At 37.1% G+C, this 24,832-nt stretch overlaps 1 protein-coding gene across 2 annotated transcripts in view; it reads right to left on the reverse strand.

The window, feature by feature from the left end:
• The window catches only part of PRR16 (proline rich 16), a 159,640-nt gene that overhangs the window by 40,805 nt on the left and 94,003 nt on the right, over positions 1 to 24,832 (reverse strand). For both annotated transcript variants that reach the window (XM_061468688.1, XM_061468689.1), the window contains exon 2: positions 5,383 to 6,255. In XM_061468688.1, coding sequence (XP_061324672.1) covers positions 5,497 to 6,255 — 759 coding nt within the window. In that variant the 3' untranslated portion in view covers positions 5,383 to 5,496. The remainder of the gene's footprint in view (positions 1 to 5,382; positions 6,256 to 24,832) is intronic.

The following is a 24,832-nucleotide window of genomic DNA, read 5'->3' on the forward strand; positions in this document are numbered from 1 at the left end:
TTGATAGATTTACTACTATGTTCTAGAAAACAGACCGATAGCTCAGGATATTGAGGAAAAATACCTTTGGAGGGAGGTTGAGAGCCCAAGAGAACCTCTTCAGGCAAAGATCAGTCTAGAAGTCCAGCCCCATTTGACAAGAAACTACAGACATTTCTGATACAAAGCTTTTGATGTTGTTTGAAGAGATGATAAAAAATGCCCACTCTTTTCTCTCCTCCAATATTCAAGCATGAAGAACAGCATAAGAATCTTTATTCTGAATCTTTAGAAGAAAAAGTACTGACCCAAATGCTACAAATCATTTAATCGCATCAGACACATCAAGGAACCCTCCAATGTGTGAAATACAACACCTTTAGTTTGTGACAACCATAGACACTTCAGTTTCAATCACCTGCTTAAAAGTAAACTCAATGATAGTATAGGGAATCTGGCTGTCCACTATCACTCAATGCATGCCAACACATGGAACATAAGTGGTTTCCTCTCTTGTCCAATTCTTGGCACTCACTGTTGATGATAAGCATGTTTCCAGAGAAAAGAGAACTGAGAGTATCTGGATACCCTTTATAAGTGTTTTGTTGTCACACCTAATAAATTTTAGTGATATTGATCCAAATTAAGTAAAGCTAAACAGAGAAGCAAACTTCACCCCATTCTAATACTACCTTGTATTTGTGGAGAAAGAAAGGGAGGAGTTGGAAAGGAGAAGATAATGAAGGGTACAAAAAGCCAAACTTTCAAACTACCCAAATATCAAGTAATTCTGGTAGAATTAAAACTTATGCTGAGGAAATTGTGTGGCTTGTGTTTTCTGTAATGTACTGAGGCACTGTCCTCTTACTACACTGACCTCCAGACATGACTGGCTATGCAAGGGATATAATGTCCCTTATACCTGATTTAGTATCAGATCTAGAAATTTTGCTGTGCTAGGAATACAGTTCCTCTAGGAAGAAGTCTGTCCTTGCCTCCCAGTGCTCCTACTCGGCAGTGAGATTATGCATCATATCTTCTTCCATGCTGTATCTAAAGGGCAAGTGTCAGAAATACTAAACTCCTACTAAGTCATTAGAATCTCCTTTTAAATTTATCATTTTCCTGGTGCACAGGACAGGATGTAAAGCAGTTAACCACAGTTTCTTTATTTACTATATGCTACTAAATTTTATGTTTTCTATGCAGTCATTAACAGGTTCTAAATTCATATGACAGCTAATAATAAAACTCCCCTCCTGCTAATTCTGAAAGTCCTACTGAATAGCATATAGCTTTCTGTATTTCTCTACCTTCAATTCTAAGCACTAGAACTTACTTTTAAGGAAGATATCGCTCATTTTTTTCAGTTACATCCTAAACAGCAAAAGTTAGTTTTATTCTTTTATTTAGTCAGTGAGAGATGCATTTCAAATACTTGCCCATCTAGGTAATGTAGTAAAAGTTAAGGTTTCAGCAAATTTATTTATGAACATTCTTCAATACCTCTGTACTTTAAATCTTCTGCTGTAAATGGAGGCGGCTTTCAAATGCAGATGAATTTTGGTGCTTTCAGCGTGGACAGAATGGCCTGATTCTACTTTTTCCAATTCTGCCTCTGCTATACCCACTGTTCCCACTGTGCTACAGTCATTTTACAAGCATATGCATGCTCCATGCTTTAAATGAAAAAAAAAAAAAAAAAAAAGCCCCTGTTTCTTACAGGTATAGAAAGACCCATACTGTCTTATAACCCAAACTAAAAGAAGGAAAGCAAGCAAAACAAAATTCACTTAATCTGTTCATTTTTTTGGTACTGATTCCACTGGACCGGTGTAGCACAGTATGAGGAAGCTAGTCCACATGGGCATATATAAACTTTGAAGTTGTCTTCAGTCATGTCTTTCAAACGTTTCATCAGTACAGAGATGTAGTACTGTCCAATGCAAAATAAGTGCATTTTCATCTGTAACAATTACTACATAGTAGCATAAGCATCTTTCTTCACGTGTCTTGTTATACACCGTTGAGAAATAACTGATATATAGTTTTCTCATAAGAGTAAATACATGATATTGTGAGAAACAGAAAGGTTGTTTTCTGTTTTTTTGTTTTGCTTTGTATTACCGTCAATCAATCATTATTTTCTTATATCAAATATTTGCAAATCTAACACTGACCAGAGTGGCTGTCACTGTGGAATCTTTTTTATAAACATGGACATAACTGGAACATACAGACATACAAAGAACTATTTATGTAGTACCAGAAAGATTCTGTAACCAATCCTTTTGCAGTGGGTGTAAGGAAAGTACACTGGCTTTGTTTCAAAGGTCAGCTTTTACTGATGTTGGCTGTAGTTCATCTTAATGACTGCTAAACACAAATGTTTTGTCTCACACAGATCTGAAGCAAAAAAATTAAAATTGTAAGGTTGGACCACGTAATCACATTGAAACTATGAAACTACAGGAAAACAGTCATCCATTAAAATTACAGTATGTTAGTTACTCCTTGGTGACAGAAGATTATACAATTTGTAGCTCCCGTACACAATCACAACTGTATTTGCAAAAAATAAAACCCAAAATTTTCTGTAGCCATTAGATATATATACTGGAAGATTTTATCATCATGATTGTTTTTTCTTATACTAATTTATCCAGGAAAGAGACTGACATGCACTACTAACTTTTACTTAGCAAAAGCAACATTGAACTGGAAAGGAAACACACACTTCTATGAAAAATTCTGCCACTGACTGTCTGTCTTCTTGCTCTCTTATGCTTAAAGCATTGAAAATTAGGTTACAAGTAATAATAATAATCCTACACAAAGAAAAAAAAGCTCTGAGTTTAATGTAGTCATCATCATGGAAGCACTGCTGAAGAATATAGTTAAACAAATTTGTTCAAAGTTTTTTGTTTTGTTTTTTTTTTTAAATTTACCTATTACATTTCCTGCCTCAAGTAAATTATTTCTTCTGTTACTGCTTGCAAAATTGCACAGAAGTCAGCTACAAGATCAGGCAAAAAACATCAAGGGACAGATCTAAATTGAGAAAACTCATATAAAGATATAATTTCTTATTATGAACATAATTTACAACCAACAGTGAGGTAGACTGTGCTCAGTTCCTTAAATAGTCCTAGTATATACATCAAATATTTCAGGGTGAAAATAAAAAAACTCTTGAGGAGAAGATACCGCAATTTCTGGAGCTCTGCTTTCTATCTTCCCCAAGCAAGGCAGCAAAATGGTCCTGGTCCTACCCACTGTTCAAAGCACACTGTTGCTTGCTATCAGTGGCTGTTTATGTTCTACTTCTTTTACTGGATCAGAACTTTTTTCCATCTACCTGTAAAAAATATTTTTACATCAAAAAAACAGATACATAGTCCTACAATACTGTTTTTTGCAAAAAAGTCCTGCAAAGTATTAAAGGTTCTAGGTTCCTCCTGGTCATACCTGCATGAGAGATTTTTACTCATTTTTATAACCTGAGAGGAGACTGATTATCTCAACAGTAAGAAAACTGCCCCAAAATTTTAACAGAGGCAGCATCACAAAACACTGGGCAACCTAAACATTGTCCCACCTGCTTACACTGATGAAATATTGCAGCCCAGCTGATGCATACAGTGCAAGGTGCAATTTCTTAACAAAACCCTCCAAGTATGTAGGAACATGGGGACTTTGCCATACATGAATAAATATGAAAAAACAGAGAACAGTAGGAGACTTGAACAGGTTGACATATACTGTACAATGGACTGTGGACAACTCTCCTGCAGCAGGATACCTGATCAAGTCTATTTATTCCAGCAGCTCCAGTCTTAGCTACAAAGAGTTCTTTGACCAACATGAGCTAGCCATGTGTCAAAACATTTGAGACGAGGCATGAAAGCTAACTTGCCTGTGCTCTCTGGATCCATCCCAAGACTACTACAGATACTTTGTCAAAATTATGACTGAGAAACTTGCTCTGTTAGGCTTTTCTGCACCACAAAACAGGCCTGTGAGATAAATTCCCTACTAGTTTTTCCAATTTAAAAACTATCACTATGTAACTGCTACCAAAGATGGGTCTGAACTGTTGTTTGCATACCTTGCGCTGCAGCATGCTGAGCAAGTAAAAATCAATGCTGATGCTGCTGCTTCAGTCAGATTAAACACTATAAATGTACTATAATGTGTATACAATGAAATGGCTGGAAGATTGGTTTCCAGTTTAATATGTATTATTGCACGTAAATTGAAATTTACATTAAAAATCTGCTTTGTCCATTCTGCCATACAGTACATTTTATATTTTAGCTGAAAAACATCTTTATATAGCATTTGCTGTTGGCCATTTGAGATTAATCTGGCACAACTTTTGAAAATAACAGATTTATTATCAGATTTTCATCACTGATCGGATGGTTTTTAACTTTAGGTCCCAACAATTCTCTTTGTGAGAATATAAGAATTTCTTTCATAAAATAATTAAAACCACTGAGGACTTTTTTCAAGTAGTAAGAATATTAATTGGGGTCACCATCAAAATGTGATAACTGTAAAATATCTTGTTTTGCATGTTAACGCTTCATAATTTTACAGAGCTTTTCAACTTCAAAGCTCTTTACATAAATTAAGTCGATGCCCCTGAAGGCCTTAAGCAAAATTTTCTTTGCCTTCAAAAAATATATAGGCACCAGATGAAAGCCTTGTGAAAAATTTAAGACTGAGCTTTGTTGGTTTAATCTATCGCCATCGCATGTGAGATAAAATATTACTACCGTTTTGCAGATGGAGCAACGGAAATTGGAGAGGGGGGAACCTAATGGGACTATCCCTGTTCATCTGAAAACTCTGTACTTCACCTTGGCTGTGGCACAACTGAGTGGCTGAGAAACAAAATGCAAGATAATTCAGTTTTTGAGAGCCATGTCAGCATACCTGTCAATTTATTTACTTCCCCATCAAAGATCAAGCTGCCTGAAAGTCCGAGGATTACCTCCTTATTACACTGCTCCACACAGAAAGCTTTAGATCAAGCAGTCAGCAGTCAGGCAGAGAAAAAAATGCATCTGCTAGAATTCAGTCAAAACTTGTTATCTGGTACTCCACTTTGCTTCATCAAATCACATTTGAAAAGGTACTTGTTAAAAACAGGAAGTTTCCCACAACCCAGGAGCAATGATTATTCTCTTATGTCAGATTGAAATCCATCATGAACCATCACTCAATTTTTTCAAACTGAACTTTCTTTTCACTGTCTTTTAAATTACACTACACAAACAAAACTGAAATACATGTTTGCAACCTATAATTTAAAGCATAAATATTCTTTTCAGCATCCTTTGCCATAACAACATTTTTTTGTGAGTACAAGATCAACAAGTGTTCCTCTGTACTTACCATGTGATTTTTATGCCACTTCACTTGGGTCGTTTTATTGCTCAAGTAGAAAGTGCTCATTACCTATTTATCTTTAAATATAGGAAAAGAGAGAGTTGTTTCCAGTGGCATACATCACACTGTTGTTGTAGTTGATTTCCTCAGGATGGTTTTCTGGGGTTTTGGTGCAGTTTGTGGATGCACAGTTGCAGGTCTTGGAGGAGGGAAGCTATTACTGGGACTTAACCCCAACCCTCCATTTTCCAGAGGAAATGCAGGCAGTGGAGGTGGTGGAGGCGGCAGAGGAGGGCAGTGGTGTGGCAGCTTTCCCATAGCACGCACAGGGTCACTGTGCAAGTGCACCTCCCTGTTTTTAATGTTATACCGAACATCACAATCAGGGCAATAGCCGTGGTACTGTACTTTTTCACTAAATCGTACCCGTTCCCTTGCTCCAGGCTGAGGACATCGCTCTTTCTCAGGTCTGTGCATCAGAGGCTGCATTGCAACTTTCTCCAAATTACTGCCTGGTGTACAGCATATATCTCCATTTGGGATGAGGCTGGGCCCAACTGGCAAGCCCCCGTTTCGCAGCAGGGTGCCATTAGTCTTGACGGGGTTGGCCGAAGGAGGCAGCCTGGGAGGCTTGTCACACTTAACGGGTGTCAGTCGTGGTGGAGGAGGAGGCGGATTTGGCTTCCTCAGCACAGTAAGGATAGCAGAGGGGTGTGCAGGAGGCTTGATGTGTGGTGTGCTGCCCCGCAGCTTGACTTTCTCCAAGCTAGAAGCTGTTGTGCTGCTGGAGCTGCTGTTGAGCGTGTCCGTTTTGGAACTGTCTGTCATCTCATCCTCCAGCTGCAGGTCAGACGTCAGAGTGTCAATCTGGTCAACCACCTGCACAACAGCCAGAGAAAAAATGGTGAGAAAAGCTTGCCCAGGAAAGCCACAGGAAAACAAAAGCACACTCCACTACCAGTTTGGTCCTTCTCGGAACAGAAGCGGCCACATTTTTTTTGACCATTGTTTCTTTTTTCTTCCCAACATAATAAAATAAAAACAAAACCAAATATATGAATGGGGCTGGACAGTTTGCTAGTTCACCACCTGAATACAAAAGAAAGATAATGTTAAAATCTTTGGAATGAAATTCCATTTCTTTCCCTCTAGGGTTTACTTGGCAATATCATTGTAAGTGAACTGTAATTCTTCAGTATTATGCTTCGCCTTCCAGTCCCAGGGGAGACTGAATTATTTAACTTTAGCTTCTACATGACAGCTTCTGAATCCAAATCTTTTGCAGAGTACCTTTTAGCTCTCACCTTTCACACAGTCTGTATTTAAATATACATGTCCATATAGGTGATCTTATGCACCTACAATTTTGTTTGGTACACTCTTTCTTCACAAATTTTTACCATAAATATGGCATTGAGAAGCAACTTCTCTCTTGCATTAGACTGCATTACCTCCCTTTACAAAATCCTGAAATAGCACTTGCTTCAAGAAAATAGAAAAAGTAGCTTGTTTTTCAAAGTTACAAGCATTTATTAATTCATGCACTTTGTATCAAGATTTCCTCTACCTCCCATATTCCCATTTGTAGTTTCTACAATGTTAGATCTCTTCTAGTCTTTTGGACTCCTTTTTCTACTCACTTTTTTATAGGATATGCAACTGATGGTGGCTTTACTGGGTAGCAAAAATTTGCAGTGCAACAATTACAAGCCCTTCCTGAAAAGTGCATTTCACTCAGTACCTATTGAACACTATACACACCACAGGAAGTAAGCATACATTTAAAAAGTGATTTTTATCCTTTATGTCCTCACAGGGATATACATAAAGTAATCAGTAGCTGAAAAGTTACTAGCTAAGTTTGGTGCATGAATAAAAACCTTGTGCCATTGCTTAGGGATCTTACGGGAGATCTGTGACGTTCTGGAGGGAGAACTGGAAGGGCTGGTTACCTGAGTAGATCTGAAATGAAACTAGATGCCTCCAGTTGTGTAACTGAGTCAATCGTTACCCTTCCAAGACTTTCATTTCTACTTCCTGCTTTCAATAATTTGATCGTAACACTACTGATTTCTAAGAAAGATGTTTTTTTGAGGAGTATAAGCCATATGTTAACTGAAAAAAAAAAAAAGTGAAAGTAGTTACTGAAGGCAGCAACTCTATTCAGTCAAACTAGTAACTCACTTATGTGGTAAAACGTAAGCAAAATCACCACAGAATTAAAAAGCACTTTAGCTTTCACTACTCATACTACAGGAAGAGTTGTGTAATATAAAATTCACAAAAACTCATATTCAAAAATCCAGTTTATTGCCTTCCTTCTCCCCAAACCAGCAAATGTTGCAGATAACCACGATTCAGAAAGAGAGCTTTCACACATCTTTGAAAAAAATCTCCAATACTTTTTCTATTAAGACCAAACCAACTACTTATTTATTCACTATTCAAAGCCCAGTATTATGTTGCATTTCAGTTTCTATTTTAGCATTTTAATTTTTCTCTGATAAAGAAAAATTATACCCTTAAATGACAGATATTAATTCCTCCAAATAATCACCATTTTAATTATTAGTCTAGAAGTTGAAACGTACAGTTGAACTCTGGTAACTATCAGATCCCAAACAGCTCCTCCAGGGTAGAGTACAAGTAACCTTGGCAGATAAATCACATCTTTACTAAGACAATGCAAAATTCATAGCAAGAACAAGAGCTTACAGGAGAAAGAATGCACAATGTCACCTTACTTTATCATGTAAAGTAAGGTTGTTGTTATGGCTAACCAAGGTAGCAAGACCTTCTCAAAATGAAACAGTGAATCTAAAGGAACAAAGAAAAGACACTCATGTTCTGGGCAATAAGCCTGAAATTCAAGCACCCCTCTGCAAGTTTTATGTGGATTTGTTTAAATATTAGGGTCTGCCTACATATGGCCTATATATACTATCGATGCCTCACCTGGAATACAATATATAATCTTTTAATGAACTATAATAATTATAGAAGGTATTGATGCATCATAACCCAAAGAAACTCCTTGGCATGCAAAGAAACAAAAAAATTGCCATTAAACAGCTCCAGGCAAGACAAAAAGGAAACATATCTGTAAGGATACTACATATAGGAGCACTGGATAGCTTGTACAAATGTCAGTACGTTGGTCTATGTTACAGTATTAAATAATACTAGGTGATAATATTTGGTTGATTCACACTGTGTAATAAGAGCTATATTAAAATGACAAGAATAAAAAATAGTTTCTTTTGCAATTGGTTTATTGCCACAAAACCTATTTTTAATTTTTCTTAATTTTCTACCATGAATGTCCCCTCATACAAGGCCTTAGATATTAACAGAGCACAAGTGAAAAAAAAGGCAGCCATGGCCCACTGATATGGTTACTGTACAACTCGCTATGGATAAATCTAATGGAGATCATCCAAATAATATGCTAAATCCTCCTTACATTAGTAAAATTCACTCACAATTTCAAATACCAAATTCCAATAAAGAAGAAAATAAAATAACAAAAATGCATTTTAATGTTTTTTTTTAAACCATGGACAGAATTCTCATCACTTCCTGTCTTTTTTGTTTTTATTTTTTCTGCAGAACCATTCACAAATGATGGCTTCTTTGCTTTATGCCTCATGTACAACAAAAATCATCCTTGTTCCACACTGCACAAAACAGACATACTCCATACAATGTAATTCTAGAGAAACACCATTTTATTTTGAAAGGGATAGACTGAAGGTTCTGAGAAAATGCAGCTGTAATTATGTAGCACGTGTGTCATAAAATGGCAGCAGACCTTGGTGGTGAGAAAATTAGCATCCATTCAAACTGTCCTTCAGACAGTGCAAAAATGTTCTAAGAGTAACAGGAAAGTCTTTTATTAACTGTCCTTGAATTTAAATGATTACAGAGTTTATCTCTTGCCCTTTGTGAAATGTGTAGTACACATCAGAATTTTTTGTCACTTACTCATTTGTTAAACATAAAACCAGCATGAAATGGCTCTGACATATTAAGTTTATTTGTCCAGATTCATTCCCACCCCCAGTTTTGATTTTGTTTGCTGTTATAACAGAGAACTGGTGACTAACACGGGGAAACTGAAGTAGTTAAAAAAAAAAAAGTGTGTTTAAAAAATAGCTTCAATTTCACAATATGGAAATGCTATGTAAGAGAGAGAATATTAAGAAACAAAAACACTGCTCCAGTTGTACAGAATCTGTCCATTTTTCAGTTCCGGAATATAACAGGATTTGATTCACATGCACAGGCATGGGGGAGACATCCTTTTATAGCCTGAGAGCTATTTAGCCATTAACCAGATTTGAGCTTTGCACAGATGCCTACTTCTCTCCTGCCAGCAATATCCTGAGGGTTGAAACTCTGTAGGATCCGGTGTGACACTCCTGCGTAAATCAGGATATCAGCTCATTCCTGCCTCCTTTCTGGGTCATTACTGGACAACAGCATTAGGTGCACAGTGGCGATAGAGTTGGATTTCTCTAGCTGAACCAAGTAATTATTCAAAGTCTGTTAACACATGTACAGACCCAAAATATTTTCTCTTGGAATCTAAATAACTCAACAAATTAAATCTCTTCTTACAGCATCACCCTAGTCTTAGGAATATGTGTGAAGCTTTCACATTTGTTTGTTTGTTTGTTTGTTTATTATTTGCTAAGTAATCAGGGGTACTTCCCTCTTACCAGCAAAATCCAGACCTTTAGACAATGCTATAGATATCTGAGACGTTTTACAGACAAGCAAAATAACACATTTTTCTCTACTTCAAGAGCTTTCACATTTGGATTGGACGCAGAAAACTAAAGAATGAAAAGAAAATTATGACAAAAGGAAAATTATTATCTGTGGTTAAATCTGATATTTGTGCTTAATTTTATTAAATAATTTTCATGTTAATTTTCTGCTAAATAAAGGCTACAACTAGTATCCACCAAAGAAGTAAAAATGAAAACAAACAAATAAATATGAATGGCTAAAAGCTCAGCAAAAACTGTATGTCTCTTTGTCAAGTCAAAACTCCACACTCCAGAGAGGACACAAATGAAATTAAGTCCCTCCCCACAGGAGGGTTATATCTTTTGCATGTGCCACAGCTAAATTCACTAGACTCCCCTCCCCTCCTTGGTCCCTTTCACGGCAAGGAGAAACGGAACCTAATTCAGACTAGGAATATGTTTACAAAGTTGTGTGAGCCAAAAAATTGCAAAAAGAAAACAAAAGAAGGGCTATACTAGGAGACACAAATGGCCTACTTAGAACAATATTGTGAAGAATTACAAAAAGCAGGTGCCCAGGCAAAAATACAAGAATAGGAAAGTCATGCAGAAATATTACTGTAGAACCTTATCCCAGCCTCAAATGACTTCTAACTCAAGGACTCATCAGACTTCGCATTAAGTAGATCTTGACATATTAATCTACCATGAACATGCCTATTTTTGCTTGAACCCATATAAGCTTTCAGCATCCAGAATATCCTGCAGTTTCCCACCTTTATTATATGATATACCACCTACTCCACTTTCAGCGTGGAAAAAAAAGCAGAAGCTTTTGAAGACTAAGTGCTTCATGGACTTCTAAAGCCACAGCTATCAGCTATGCAAGCCATCTCAGTCTTCACATTTGTGTGTTTGCTTTTTACTCAAATACATGATAAATGTCTATAGCACAAAGAATAACGTTACCTATGGAAATGAAGACTCAAATAGCTGACTAGATTCAGGATTTCTTCTGCCATAACTAGGAACTTATATATACAGTGTATCCAGCAGCATATTCATAGCTGAAGCTTTATTAATAAATAATCATGTCTATTTATGCTAAGATATTCTAGCACAGCATGGGGGACGAATGCAATATTTGAGTTAATACACACTTCCAGGCAGATTCAAAACTCAGCTTTCAGGAGATGATTTTTACAATAGCATCTAAGACAGCTCAGTCACTCACCCTGAAGCCCCAGAAAAGGGCAAGGTTAGTGTGCAGCCTGTCAGTGTTAAGATATCTAAAAGATCAGCACCACCCTAAGCAAACTTACACACATCCTAACTCAATAAATAAATAAAAAAATCCCCCCAAAAAACTCATGCAGTTTTGTTGTCAAAGAAAGTTTTTGTTAAAAAATACTTTAGGAACCTCAGAAAACCAGCATTACCTTCTGGAGTATACTATACAGTTGCTGATTCAACCTTACCTTCTGTAAAATAAATTAATCTAGAGATACATCATTTTCAGTGACAGATTTAACTAAACTCTACTCTGACATTTGGAAGTATACTGAGTACCAAGCTAGGCTGGATGTAAACGTATAAATGGAAATTTAATAATATGATGTACTCTTAGGAATCTAACAAGGCCATGAAAGCTCATAATTCTGACTTAGCATTTCAGAGAAAGCAAACTAAGAAGCTCACATTCAAAGTATGAAAAGAAAAAGCCTTCTTTTCCAAGAAAAAGTACAAAAGTAAACAGAGAAGGCAGTAAGCTGCTCTCTGTGTTCTCCTTTAAGAACATAACACCCATGGTAATTCCTCTGTGTATCCTGTGTATGAAGTCTGCTGGAGACACTGCTTAAATCAGAGAGAGAGAGATGAAGGCAGGTATATGGCAGGTATTCATACCATGAAGAAATGTACAATTATAGTTCCTGTCACACACACAAGAACCCTGATAAAATTATGATAAACAGAAACTTTGAGAAATTAAAGTAAAACCCCCAACCGAACAAACCCCTTTCTAGAAAAGCAAGCTCGAAGTATATTTGTAAGAACAAAATAGCTGTTGTAAAAATACTAACTGAATTAAGACAGCAGTCCTTATGAATGGTAACAGAATTTATTTACACTTCCACTGAAATACTCACAGCATCACATACTTAGCAATATAGGAAAGTAATTAATTTCACAAAAGTAAAGGGCATTTAATCTGGTTTTATGTCACATCTAGATACAGAGAGATGATACTTGTCTTAACTCTGGTAAGGGAGTGCGATGATTTTACAAGTAGCACAAAACCCAGGCTGAAAGACAAACTGCAGCTCAGACTCCACACTAAAAAATAGGTCTCACCTTAAGTTATCAGACATGCCTTTCCTTTGCTCCCTTCTCTCCTGTCCATGATGATGCAGTCACCAAAATTGTAGAAGCAGCAAATCAACCCGTGTATTTGAAATAACAAGTACAACGTATATTTCTATGGGCAGCAGTGTTAACTGAGAGATGTTCAAGAGAAGAGCCCAAGAGCAGCAGGTGAATCTGGAAATCTTGTCCTGAACATCAACAAAAGACTCAAAGCTAGAAAGAAGGGCTCTTAAGTACTGGAGAAATGAATGAGGACTACATAATAAAATATAAAGAAAGCTTAATTTAATATGACTCACAAAGAAATTGCAACTTAATAGGAAATCAGCAGTTTTCCCTTTATTTTTATACTGATGTCAATTATACTTTTTTTCGGTTTCAGGGTTTTGGGGTTTGGTTTTTTTTTTGGTACTCTTCAAGCTCAGGTTTGGCAGTAAGATATAGTCTGTGAGACTATTTAAGCTCATGAAAGTAATAGAAATCATGCTAATTTTCTTTTCTGGGGAACTGAAATCTACTGTTGATCTTACCTCAGTATAATAAGGAGAGTGTACAACCACTTTATTATTTGAGGTTTGTACATTTTTCCCTAAATTTGTGGAATTATAAATTACATTTATGGAAACACAAAGACTGTATACTCTATTTTTATGCTATTAGACGAGAAAAGAAAAAACACTGGAAAGGATGAACCTGGACATGGTAATTATGTACTTGGTCAACTTGTAATTTTTTAATTCATTGACATAAAACAGGAAATTTCAAAGACAAGCTGTTAATCAGTATTCAATGCTTAAATGCATACATAAACAGAAGTAAAAAGGCTTTCCTGTAAAAATAAAAAAAAAAAAAAAATCAAGACATTTAATGTGGAACCTTTGTGTACATGTTTAAGTAACACTCCTTAGCAGTGGACTTTTTTCAATATAAAAAGGCTGGAGAATACTAGAGCTGTGAGACTTTGGTATGTCTTCTGAATCAAATGAATCTTTCTAAATCAACATTTCAGAAGCTGCTGCTTACTATTGCTCTTCTCTCTCAAAGCAGGTAACAAAATTGAAAACGGCTGCATGCTGACATGGATGTGCATTCTCATTAATTTCTAGTGTTTTCAGAATAAATGTGCTGTGAAACAGCTGAAAATGCAGTATCATAAAATATTAGGCATTATAGTCCCTACATAACAACCTTTGCTACAAACATTGGTTCATAATTGCCTCATCAGGCATCGTACTAATTTAAATGAATGCTAAATATTTATCTAAGCTCTTAACTATTAATGTCAACAGCATGAAGAAGTTTACCTTAAAGTATGTGCATCCCCAAACTACAAAGCTCACCATGGAGACTGAAAGTTACCCTCTACAATTACAAAAAAAGGTCACACTAATCACATAAATAGCTTGTTAGGTACGGTCCTCAGATACATTAAAATAGCTATCAGGAAAAAAAAAAGCCCTCACAGCATTATAGGCCTGAAAAAGAACTTAAAATATTTAGCACATCCAAAAGAATAGTCTGAGAAGCCGGTAAACAACTCTACTGCAATTTGTGTTAACTCCAGTCATAAACACTGGACATACTTCTCTAATTCTAAATAAACCATCCCATTATACAGAGTACCAATCATCATCCTTCCTTTTCCCCTGACAGTACAAAAGAGACTCCAGAAATGAATGTTTAACATCTTTTTGTTCTGAAAACAGAAAGACCTTCCCCAGCAACAGCCAATGTATCTTTTTGGAGATCAGATGTTGGGCTGATGGATTTTTTGATTGAAAGGATTTTATTAGCGAAATAATACTCTGAGTCTAGATGGCCTCCATATTTTAATATTGCAGGACCATTTCTGTTACAGCTCCAAAGCTACATTTAAACCAGAATGAAATGTGTAATGAATTTACATTAATCTGGAAATACTAATTCCAAGCCTGCTGGACACTTTATTTTAAAAAGTTTCAACAGAGCTGAACAGAACTGGAGGATTTAGCTTAGTAGACACACTTCTAACCAGTCCTTTTGGCTTCAAAACATGACCCATGCAAAATCCATTAATCATTCTAATTAAAAGTTTGAATAAATACAAAGTTCAAAGCAAATTTCAGATGAATTGATAGCATTGTCTGCTTTTTAAAGTGAAAAAATACTAAGGCAGTAGGCTATTTTTCTTCAGATATGCCTGTAATACCCCTTCTGTTGATACGGTTTCATTGAAAGAAAGAGCTTTTGTTTAGGCATTAAGTTGAACTATTTGCCTAGTTAGAAACAGTGTTATTGACAATGATGATCGTTATTAAAAGGCTATATAAGTCCTTCAGTTGACAGTTCTTAAAATGGGTAAACTGCTTTCTCCCCCTTGCTCACCTAGTGGACTGGTGGCAACACCTGGAAGTAAGTGTGCTGTAGACAATGCTCCAAGAATGAGAACAAAAAGAGATGTTGCAATGCTGGTCATAGCAAATGCTTCTTAAGACTCAATTTGACTTTTTCCCATATGGGTGTACCAAGCAGAATACATAACAGGAGATAGCCCATGGTGAGCTTACACAGCTAATAAATAATAGTAATGAATCAGCCAAACTTGGCTAAGATAAAACAATTGCTATGGACCATACAGGTTTGAAATGAATACTTGGGTTGCCTTTTAATTATTAGTTGCTCCAAGTTAAATTACTTCTGCTCACACTGCATCTCAACATATTTAAGGAAGTGAATTAAAAGTCACAAATATTCTACCTTAATATTTATGGATAACTCTTTTTTTCAATTTTCTTTAAACAAAATGCTTCATGTGCACAAAGGAAATATAAAAATTAGGAGTTTTATCTCATCCTTGGTTCTAGATAGATTATACATGTCAAAATGCTATATGAGTTTATTGAGTCTCAGCTCTCCATTGCTTTGGCCTGATTCAATATACTAATAACAATATAATAAAGTCAAAACTTTTGTTCCCTTAGTTAAATATCTAAATCTGACCCCTTAAAGAGAAAAAAAAAAAAAAGTGGGTGTTTTGTTTGTTTTTTTTCTGTATAAATAATATAATCAAATGACTTAGCAATAACAATGGTATTCATATTATCATAATATGCACATTGCCAAGACAGCTGTTTAAAAAAAATTCAATGTAATGTTATATGTTTACACAGATGGTTGATTATAGTTACAGCTGAATTTAATAAAAATCACTTCTTTCAGAGCTTGAATAGAGCTTTGTAACTGCCTTCAAGTAAAAAAAAAAAAAAAAAAAAGGCACCCAAAACCAAATACCATGCAACCATAACCACAGGGAGCAAAGGTGAAGGAGCAGAGTTTGCAGATGTTTGCACTGAAAAACACAGTCTGTTTGCTAAACCTTAAAAATGCTTATCTAACATCTTTAAGATGTCTTTAAGATTTAGGAAGTCTTCTGTTTTCAAACGTAGTATTTCTACCATTAATCACCCCAACAGAAAAGAATCAGGAAATTTGTACCTCAGATACTTGCAGCAGTTTTGAAGGGGGTAACTGTTTCAGAGTAAAAGTAAATCAATAGTTGCATTACAGCAGTGAACTGGGACAGCAGACTACACTACATTGATGCAAAATTATTTCCAAATAGATCTGCAAAACCAAGCGGTTTGCAGTGTTGGGGACAAACTCCCTGCCTCAGTCATTCGGGGTAGAGAACTGCAGTCAAGATTCAGCACAGCTACTGCAAATATCCAGCCAAAGATAAAAGTCTAAATGATTCACTTCTTGAAACAAACTTGTTGATCCTTAGCCTTTGAAGCTTTATTCCAGTTTTTGGCTTTCCTACAAAGCATGTAGTTTAGTCAGCATGCCTATAAAAAAAGTAATGGAAAATTTACTTTAAAGTTATGTATATTAATAATTATTTTTATATCAACTATGACAAGACAAGGAAAATCTGATCGAAACATCATGGAAACAAGAAAAAAAAAACCAAGTTTTCCATGTTTGCTGGCCCTTTCTTTCATGTTGTCTTCTGGAATTTATAAAACAATAATTATTTTTACTCTCTCTCTTTTTATTCTTTTTATTTTATATATATATATGTGTATATATATAATATGCAAGCAGAACAATTTATGCTCACAGTAATTACACAATCCCTTAAGTGCTAAATCATTTCTTTGATTGCCACCCACATTACTAATCAACTTTGAAGAGTCCTCACATCCAGTCCCTGTAATTCCCAATCCCTTTCTGATAATTGGACTACTTGTGGCAGCAGGAATGAAATAGTTTGTACTTATTATGTTGAAGTGGTCCTTAGGTGTAAAGAGTGAAATTTTTCCAGTGCTGCTGGCAGTATGCACAGAGCAGCACTGGGAAGGCAGATCAAGTGCCTGCTTATGCTGCTCATCTATGGAGGTCATCTTGGTTTGCTTTATTTCAAGGATTGCTTTTTCCGAGCTCAAGATCAGAGCATCCCGACACATAGGAAGTCAAGGAAGAGGGCCAGGAGACCTGCGTGGCTAAATAGGGAATTGCTGGATATGCTCAAGTGGAAGAGGAGAGTTTACAGGTCATGGAAGGAGGGGCTGGCCACTTGGGAGGAATATAAGGCTGCTGCTTATGTAGGAAGGCAGATAGGATGACTAAGGCCTCCTTAGAATTAAACCTGGCGAGGAGGGTCAAGGACCGCAAAAAGAGCTTTTTCAAATACATGGCAGATAAAACTAACACCAGAGGCAATGTAGGCCCACTGATGAACGGGATGGGTGCCCTGGTGACAGAAGATACAGAGATAGCAGAGTTACTGAATGCCTTCTTTGTCTCTGTCTACTCTGCTGCAGGCAGTCCTGAAGAGCCCTGTACCCCTGAGACCTCAGACGAAGTCAGCTCAACGGAGCGGTTCGCCTTAGTCGATGAGGAATGGGTTAGAGACCAGTTGAGCAATCTGGACATCCATAAATCCATGGGTCCAGATGGGATGCACCCGCGGGTGCTGAGGGAACTGGCGGAAGTCATTGCTAGACCACTCTCCATCATCTTTACCAAGTCTTGGGAAACGGGAGAGGTGCCTGAGGACTGGAGGAAAGCAAAGGTCACTCCAGTCTTCAAAAAGGGCAAGAAGGAGGACCCGGGTAACTATAGACCGGTCAGCCTCACCTCCATCCCTGGGAAAGTGATGGAACACCTTATCCTTGGTGCCATCTTAAGGCATATCAAGGATAAAAGGGTTATGAGGGGCAGTCAACATGGCTTCACCAAGGGGAAATCATGCTGTCCTGGGTTCAGCAGTAGCAGTCATGTTTCTCCTTCATGGTAGCTGGTTCAGTGCTGTGTTTTGACTTCCAGCCTGGGAACAGTGCTGGTGATACCGATGTTTTCAGTTGTTGCTAAGTGATTACCCTGACCAAGGACTTTGTGAGGCTCATGCTCTGCCAGGGAGGAGGGGAAGCCGTGAGGAAGCAGAGACGGGGAGCCTGACCCAGGCTAGCCAAGGAGGTATTCCATACCACAGCACGTCATGCCTGGGGTTGGGGGATAACCGGGAGTTACCCGGAAGGACACGGGCTTCTCGGCTGGGACTCGTTTCTTAGACGGTGGTATCGTATTCTCTTCCCTTGTTATTTTCTCTTATCATTGTTGTCGTTGGTAGTAGCGGTGGTGATTTGTGTTGTACATTGGTTGCTGGACTGTTCTTGTCTCAACCCATAGGAGTTGCACTCTTTCGATCCTCCTCCCTGTTCCTCCGGGAGCAGGGAAGGGGAGAGCCCCAGGGCGGGGGCCTCGATTGTTGTCAGCCTGGCACCACTCACTGGGAGTGAGTGAACTAGTTACCTGACTGGGTTTAAACCATGACACATGCTTGACCAATCTCATAGCCTTTTATGAGGAAATAATACGGTGGATGGATGATGGCAGAGCGGTGGATGTGGTCTACCTTGACTTCACCAAAGCATTTGACACAGTCTCCCACAGCATCCTCACAGCTAAATTGAGGAAGTGTGGTCTGGATGATCAGGTAGTGAGGTGAACTGTGAACTGGCTGAAGGAGAGAAGCCAGAGAGTTGTAGTCTATGGGGTGGAGTCCAGTTGGAGGCCTGTAACTAGTGGAGTGCCCCAAGGGTCAGTACCGGGACCGGTATTATTTAATATATTCACCAACGATTTAGATGAGGGAATTGAGTGTACTATCAGCAAGTTTGCTGATGACACTAAGCTGGGAGGAGTGGCTGACCCGCCAGAAGGCTGTGCTGCCATCCAGCGAGACCTGGATAGGCTGGAGAGTTGGGCAGGGAGTAACTTGATGAAATATAACAAGGGAAAGTGTAGAGTCCTGCATCTGGGCAGGAACAACCCCAGGTTCCAGTATAAGTTGGGGAACGACCTGTTAGAGAGCAGTGTAGGGGAGAGGGACCTGGGGGTCTTAGTGGACGACAGGATGACCATGAGCCGACACTGTGCCCTTGTGGCCAAGAAGGCCAATGGCATCCTGGGGTGTATTAGAAGGGGGGTGGTTAGTAGGTCGAGAGAGGTCCTCCTTCCCCTCTACTCTGCCCTGGTGAGACCGCATCTGGAATATTGTGTCCAGTTCTGGGCCCCTCAGTTCAAGAAGGACAGGGACCTGCTGGAGAGAGTCCAGCGAAGGGCAACTAAGATGATTAAGGGAGTGGAGCATCTCCCTTATGAGGAAAGACTGAGGGAGCTGGGTCTCTATAGTTTGGAGGAGACTGAGGGGTGACCTTATAAGTGTCTATAAATATATAAAGGGGGAGTGTCACGAGGATGGAGCCAGGCTCTACTCAGTGGCAAACAATGATAGGACAAGGGGTAATGGGTACAAACTGGAACACAAGAGGTTCCACTTAAACTTGAGAAGAAACTTCTTCTCAGTGAGGGTGATGGAACACTGGAACAGGCTGCCCAGGGAGGTTGTGGAGTCTCCTTCCCTGGAGACATTCAAAACCCGCCTGGACACATTCCTGTGGAACATTATCTAGGTGCTCCTACTCCGGCAGGGGGATTGGACTAGATGATCTTCTGAGGTCCCTTCCAATCTCTAGCATACTGTGATACTGTGATTTCAAATAAAAATGCTGTCCTACTATTCAACAGAACATGGCCAGTGAGAAGTGTTATATACAGCAGATCTCTGGCATGTGCACTGACGTTTTACTATAAATTTTACCTGCTGGTGCTGTATATAACATAGTAATACAGTACTAAACATATAATCATTTTGTTGTCTGTGATATTAGTAAAACTAAAATTATATAGGTAAGCTTTATAGCTATAATTCATATTTTAATACTGAGACCCAGGATTTTAAAACAAGGATTTGCTCTTTTAGCAAAGCAAATATAAGCTGCAAATGTAGATACTTGGAGTTCAGACTGATAAAACAGGTGTGTATACTAAAGAGGATATATCTAATACAAGAAAGTGCTGCAAATTCTGTGGAAGGTATCAGCTATACTTGAAAAATAATGCTATCCTGAAATACCTAAAGAAAAAGTAAGTACTGCAAACTAAAGTTTCCAACAAAAATTACTAAAAATCCTACGGACTTGCAATTAGGTTTAAAAAATGCATAAGAAAGGTTATTAGGTTTTGTTAAAACAGTTATGTTTATTTAAGTTAAAACTGTAAGATCTCACACACAAGGCAGCTCAAAAATACGGAACTATTTATTCACAGGTAGATCGTATCTTAGTAGAAGATAACATGCTTCTTTTGGACTAGATGTAACATATTAAAGAGAAGAATTTGGGGAAAAGGAAAATTTAACATTAAATAACGTTAAAATTTATTTTGAATTACCTTTTAGAGACTGTAACTTTGTACATTTAAATTCCTACTAGCTAATACTTTATTGGTACAGCATTACTACTGAGTACTAAATACGGCTATTTAATATCAGTGTCTATCGTATGTTTCTGTGCACCAGGATTCTGACACACCCCAACTGCTTCTTGACAGAAAGTACTAGAGAGAATGTCCCGAGTTAAAAAAAAAAAAGGCCACTTGCACATACAAACAAGGATCATGGTTATTTCTAATTTTCTTAATGTCTGAACAGTTAAGACAAAAGCACCTCTGTAAAATATGGCAAACATAGTTAAGTGTTTAAGTTTTCCTCAACTTTCTCTCTTAGATGTGTTATTATACAAGAAATATATGCATATTTCACACCTGCTATCAAATATTTATAATTTATCTAGTTATGCTGGTGATCAGTGTATTTTGCTTGTTCTTTTCATTAGGTTAGTAACAAGGGCTGAATTACATTTTCAGCCTAACAGTTATGACAGTAGCCTATCTTCATTGATAAAGCCATTTAAAAAAAAGTGTTCACTGATGATTCCTCCACCTATGATTACAGCAGGTAGTTTTGCTGCTCTTGATTTTACATTGCTAAGTATTTTTAAGGTCAAAATTTCCCTCCCCTTTCCCCCAGATCAAGAAGTGTAAAAACAAAAAAACCTTGATCCATTCAAAACCTACTCATATATGCCTATTATCTCAATAAGAAGTTTTAAAACACTTGCCCCAGACCCCAAATTTCAAGCAGAAAACAATACCACTTTCTCCCCCCCCCCCCCCGCCTTTTTATTTTTATTTTAAGGAATCTAAATAAATATATTCATTAAATGAGAGATTAAATACACCCACATGTGAGATAAGAGTTGAAGTACAGAGACAGGGCCCATAAAACCTGTTACAAAAGAGAATATGGGATGAGAAGAAGCTACATGAAGTACCAGCAAAACAGCAGAGTAAATTGTCCTAGCAGCTAAACCATGTTATCTTTGGTATTGAAAACCAAAACTTTCCAATTGAGTTTCAGAAGAATTTCAGGCTTCAGCTTTCTTGGGATTATCCATCTCAAAATTGCCATGCTTTGAGGGAAGTGGACAGCAAAATATCAGACTGAAAAAAAAAGTCTTCAGTATGAAAACATCACCATATTTTTCATATTTTCTATAGATCTCCCAGGCTACTTCAGGGAGAAGTAGCTACATCTTCATTACTGTCTGGATTGGTGCTCCGACTTTCCATGCAGCACAAGCAAGTTATACAGCAAGTTAATATATGGATACACAGTGATTTCTATCAAAAACACTCAGACTTCCTGAAGCTATCATGTCTCTATACCCACTTCATTGTCCATATTCAAGGTTAACTAAATTGTACACTATGAACTCTCTGGCCCTGCTTGTTCCTAGATCTCATAAAAACTGTGAACACTCCATGTCACCCATAACAAAACTAGGAATAAGAAAAATGTAACTTTTGACAGAAAATTGTCCACAAACTCACCGAGTACGCCTTTTCTTACATATTAAACAACACAACCTCACCCATCTGAGCATGCACTGCCCTTTTCAGACATAACTGAGATTCTTGTACTGAGTTTCAAGACACACTGAGACCCACTGGTTAAACAGCACACAGATAATGCAGCTCTAACTTAATCATCTGGTTTAAAGTCATTATAGAAAACACTAGTTCTTCCTATAAAAGACTATCAGCATTTGTAGTGAGCACAAAAATAAACACCAGTGTGGTGTCTCAGAGACTAGCATAAATAATGATATGCTTCACTAGCACGCATTCATCTCAAAGTGGATATTACACTGAATATTATAAAAAAATAAACATATGCTGCATCTATATATACAATCACAGCAGAAAGGTACGGAAGCAAATGAAGTATAAGAATTGCTCAGCATATTCATAAGCTTGCATTGTGTGGGTTGCCTTATGCACAGGAGTATAGGAATTAAAAATTTCTAGCACCTCTAAGGCAAAAAAAAAATACAAACCCCAGAACCAAGGTAGTTTAAAAATACCATAAAAGAAAAATGTTGGAGTACTACTTCCAAAATGAGAAAAACATTTTCTGTTTGTATTAAAAATAAATATAAAAAAGCAATTGAAAACTGGGTGCCAAGAAGCATCAGCTACTGGTTTTTTCACTTGAACCTTTAAGTTGACCTTGAAAGGCAGCAAATAAGCAGTGTCTACACAACAGACTTTTAGGGTTTTTCTTCCTCTAAAAGGATACACCCACATTACAGATAATAAGGACTTACTCCCCTTCTTAATTAAATCAATGTTTTCTACTCATAGACATCAGATTCTGATTCTACAGATAAAACTTGGTTTCTCACAATAAATATAATCTGAAATGGTAGCCCTGCTATCTAAAAAAAATAAAAGAGAAAGAATAAAGAAAACATCATGATGATATAAAGGAGGTAATAAAGGTGGGAAGTCCATGAGCAAGCTATTGGGCATACACAACATGTTCATCCACGCTAACAGTTTTTACTGATGGAGTGGAAGAGAGACTTGCAGAGCATAAGAGTCTGTATTTTTTTCTTCACCATGCTCTAGTAAAATTGGGGAAAAAACCCAATACTACAGTTCTTTCTATTCCTAATAAGAGCAGAGGTACTTTTAATCCTCCTCTCTAAGGACAGACTTTAGATAAATCATGAACATATGAATAAATCAATCCAGGTTGTTTAAATTAATCTTCTAAGGAATACAGATTTAAGGCAGGCTACAATTATTTGTTGTATTCATAATAAACCAGCTGAGTGAAAGCTATATAACAGACTTTTTTAAAAAAAAACAAACCCTCAGCTTAGCTAGACACCTAAATGCATATCACTCTCAGACTAACGTGTTTACTTACAAAAAGAAGCAAGCAGTAATATCTTTATAAGACCACCTGATGGCTGGAACAAAGCCCTCTGGCTTTCAAACATTAAGGATTCTTACTAAATAAGAAAAAAAAAAAAAGAAAAAATTTTAGGTTTCACCTCTTTACAGCATTCTGCCCAGTTCAAGACAGCTACCTCCTTCTCTCAATAAAAACAAAAGCTTTGAAAAACAAACAGGAAAAAAGCCTTATTGGCTCATTCAAATTCTTCACTAAAACCAGACAAAACACTCCAACTTCTCATTTTGTGCATTACACCAAAAAAGGAGGTGAAAATGAATTCATGTGATCTCAGAAGCCAGGGGAGAAAACATTTATTTTCATTATGAAAAATGAAGACATAGCTATTTTCAACCCATGAGGTATGAAATATCTTCATCAAAGTAGCAACATTCAATGAAAATCAAATTAAATTATATTTTTTAATTCACATTGCCTTGCCAAATTTTTTACAATCTGTTATTTGCAGCTGCCCATTCCACTGATCTCTTTTATCACACTACTTTTAATCTTCCACCTTGCTTTGATTAAACATGTGCATAAAATTAAACACAGTTTTCATTATCTCAGTATCTGACATTTCAGACACCTGTTTGCTCTTCATATCTTTTACTATTACCTTTTGCCAAATAACTTTCCTGCAGACATAGGTCCAGTACAAGATATTTAACATCTGAGCCAAAGCAAAAGTAAAATCATGTTAGTTCAAAGAATAACTGACATTTATGTTGGTCAATTTTTAAAGCAGCTATATCTAAACTGAATAAAAATCACTTCATTAGTATGCAGTAAAAAAAGAAAATTATTTTTTTTTCCATTGAGCTCCTGTTCTGGTCACTGGCACAAACTCCTATGTTCAAGTTCATGAAATCTGAACATTTGCTAATTGCTATGGTTGCCAAGACACTGGAACTCCAAATTGCACCATTGAGGTGGCAAAGTAACTGCCCTGGTAATATTAAACAAGCAATTAAAATTTTCATATTCAATAGTAAGTACCATGCCTGTGCAACATCCACATACCAAGTAAAAGTGTAAGAACAATTCATATTTCTCAAAGCTTTGTAATCATCAGTAGTACCCAACTCTTCTAGAAGAAAGATAACTGACTGTCCTGATAATCACTTTATGGTTCAAAACTACACAAGTAATGGCCTTCCAAGTAGTTAGCATATCACTGAATGGCAGACAGTATTCTTGTTCTGTAATTAACAGACAGTCAGAAAGTGTATAACATACTTGCTTTTCTTGTATGTCTTACAGCTAAAAACATTGAATGACTGAAGGGATAAAATTTTCATACAGTGATTACAGCCACATGAAAGTAATGACACTATACAAATCAGCCAGTTAACAATATATCCATATAATCTCTATTTCACTTTTGCCAGTACATTACCAACAAGATGATAGAAGGAAGACTTAGAAGAGCAAATCTTCAACAAAATATGTTAATTTTTAAATATAACGTAACAAAAACTCTCCTGAGGATCTTGGGAAACCACTACAGTCAGAAATAGAAAAATCTGTTCACCACCTGAATGTAAAGGAGGGATGAAACATACTGAGCAGCCCTCACAGACCAAAGCCTTCACTTTACCTTATTCACTGCTCCTGTACCAGAGTTACTTTTGTCTGTCAGGTAGCATCA

The sequence above is a fragment of the Pezoporus flaviventris genome, unplaced genomic scaffold, assembly GCF_033815535.1.
Source record: "Pezoporus flaviventris isolate CSIRO_AGI_PZ_B2104156 unplaced genomic scaffold, CSIRO_AGI_Pfla_v1 ptg000050l, whole genome shotgun sequence".
Taxonomy (NCBI): Eukaryota; Metazoa; Chordata; class Aves; order Psittaciformes; family Psittacidae; genus Pezoporus; species Pezoporus flaviventris.